This window comes from Habropoda laboriosa, unplaced genomic scaffold (assembly GCF_001263275.1).
Source record: "Habropoda laboriosa isolate 0110345459 unplaced genomic scaffold, ASM126327v1 scaffold41, whole genome shotgun sequence".
In the NCBI taxonomy this organism is placed as follows: Eukaryota; Metazoa; Arthropoda; class Insecta; order Hymenoptera; family Apidae; genus Habropoda; species Habropoda laboriosa.
This window is the reverse complement of record NW_017100164.1, coordinates 439,507-442,059: the sequence shown is the minus strand read 5'-3', so window position 1 is coordinate 442,059 and position 2,553 is coordinate 439,507. Positions and strand designations below refer to the sequence as shown.

General features: G+C 36.4%; 1 protein-coding gene across 1 annotated transcript in view; it reads left to right on the top strand.

Annotated features, from left to right (window-relative positions):
* LOC108578589 (calcium/calmodulin-dependent 3',5'-cyclic nucleotide phosphodiesterase 1A-like) overlaps window positions 1-2,553 on the top strand; it is a 276,404-nt gene that overhangs the window by 256,313 nt on the left and 17,538 nt on the right. The window contains exons 2-3 of the mRNA XM_017941952.1: window positions 1,654-1,809; window positions 2,479-2,553. The exon at window positions 2,479-2,553 is cut by the window's right edge and continues 118 nt beyond it. Of these exons, the coding sequence (XP_017797441.1) occupies window positions 1,654-1,809; window positions 2,479-2,553 (231 nt within the window). The remainder of the gene's footprint in view (window positions 1-1,653; window positions 1,810-2,478) is intronic.

Sequence of the window (2,553 nt, the reverse complement as noted above, 5' to 3'; positions counted from 1 at the left end):
TCAAGTTTCCTAGATCCTTTTCTATCTTCCTTTTGTTTTCAGTTAAAAGAAAGTAATATAAGTCTTCAGCTGCTTGGAAAAACTTCATCGAGGAAACGGTAAAGAGTTAAATGGAAATAGAACGAATTCATCAGGATAATTATGATTAATCTGAAACGAAACGAGCTGATATTACAACGACTACCGTAGGTTGTTTGCACCGAAATAGTAACACTTAGGTTGATTAGGTATACCCTAGGCGGTGTAAAGGCAACCGCGCGGGAACCAGGAAAAGTAAAACTTTTAATCCACCACACGTTGACTATAAATGGCGGTAGGAGTCTCATTTCATTGATGGCGTAAAGTAACAGCTTAAAGTGTAAAGTGATCTCGTTCCTCGATATGGCTATTATTTCTTCTACTTTTTTTTTTTTTCGCTTCTAGACTACACACTTTATCGTGTTACGGTCACCTCGTCAATTCTTTCCGGTCTGATCAATTTTCTATCCTATTCACACGACTGTTTCAGTTTCAAAAATAATACTTTCAAATGGCACAAGTGTATTAATTAAAATTATACGCATAAAAAATAATGTTGAATACTCGAAATAATTTTTACACACTTTTGAAAGAGACGTCGCTGGAAATTCTTCATTTTCCTCAATTTTAATTAAATAAATCGACAAATTAAAAATAAATATAAGAGTGAAAAAAAATTCCATTACTGAAGAAAATTCAAGTGACAGTCACATTTTCAAAAATTTGCCTTGCTCCGTCATCGAAGAATGCGAAGTATATACAATTATCATCAGCAGCGAAATATTAAACTCGATTGTGTAACTCGAACGCAATTGACTGAACTGCAGCAGGCCTAATTTGTAATCCACAGACATCTGGCACCAATCGATAGCTCTTTCGTTCTACCGCACGGACCTGTTGTTTTCGTGTCTGTCGTTTGATCAATCAATTAGAGCGACTGTCGTGATGTTTCGTCCTTCTGCAAGGAGTCCCTCGAATTATGCTTACGTTTAATTAACCATCACTCATACGTTCGAAAATAGTCTCGTCAATTATGATTCCCGACCTACTCCCTCGCAACCACCTTTCTACTACGTACCTCCCACTCTCCACCGCCAGAGGGACGGGCTAGCGTTAACCTTTCTCGCTGGTACTCGCTCTTATCGCTATACAGGGTGAGCCGCGTGAAACGCACCGTTTAATTATCTTCTCTAGCTACGAATCTACGAGAAAATTTTTATACGCAATTTAAACGGTTTCAAAGGGTGAACAAGATGAAAGAAAAATTCGTTTTCGAGAAACCTTATCCCGATTTCACCGCTTAAAATCTCGCTTCCGCTTCTGGTTGCTTCTTAAAAGAATACGAAACGATTTGTGAAACAATTTTTTAAAGAGAAGTACTTTTCTGAGAGAAAGTTGTTAGAATGATATAAATTGTAATAATTCTGTGTCCTCGAATCGTCGAAAATGTTACGGTATATCTTATTTTGAAATGATAAGGACGTTGTTATGATAATATTATTTAAAAGAAGGATATGTATGCAGCATTACGAAAACGATATTTAAATGTACCGTTACGAATGATAATTCGTTTGAATTCGTTCTATTAGGATACACGTTGCATTAATGCCAATTTATTTGGTCTTTGAATTACAGTTGCATCTCCGCCGGATCGAAGAGTCACAAGAGACGATATTGCAGTGTCCTCACCCGGTGCATCTCCGAACGTTAATGCAACTACGAGCTGCACAGTTACAACCTCGCCTCGATTGCACAATCCTTCCTCGCCTGGTCGGAATGGCCAGTTATCGAGTAAGTGATACAATTGTTAGCTTGCATTAAGATCCCTTGCACAGTTTACAGAATCACAGTTATGGTGATTAGCTGACGTGCATTTACATAACGACTTAATTTATTCCGAAACTTCCAATTGAAGTCTTCCAAACTGTGTCACACCTTTATACAAGGTTTGCGAACTTTCTGTTAATTTTACTATAACTCGAAAATAAAATTCCAGATGGAAGAATTACGATTTTACATGCATTCTATATGATTCATTACGCTGAATTACGATTCTGTATCGAATATGTCAACAAGTACTAGAAAATTTTTGTTATTAATTATCATCAGAATTCAATTTCAAACCCAAGTTTAACCCTTTGAGTGTTTAGATCGTGAAAAATTAATTAAAATTTTAAAAATTAAAAAAATATTTAAGTCACAATAAACTTTGAAGATTCGGCGAGCACTCGTTAGACGTTTATGTCAATAAGGGTAAAATTTCACGTGGATAAAAAAAGAAATAAAGATTTGTCAAACTCGGTAATCGTTCAATATCGATGTAACGACATTTGATAATTTCCGGTGACGTTATATCGTGAATGTAAGGTAATTTCCTTTCAGCGATACAGCTTTTCAGATGCAAAATTTCCTCGTTAAGTGTAGCGGCGTTTACTATGTTCCGTGTCTCTTTTGTTCCAGAACAAGGCACATTAACGATAGTACGCCGAAGTTCTGGCAAGAATAAGAGTATCGGCGGAAGTTTCGAAAGTTCAC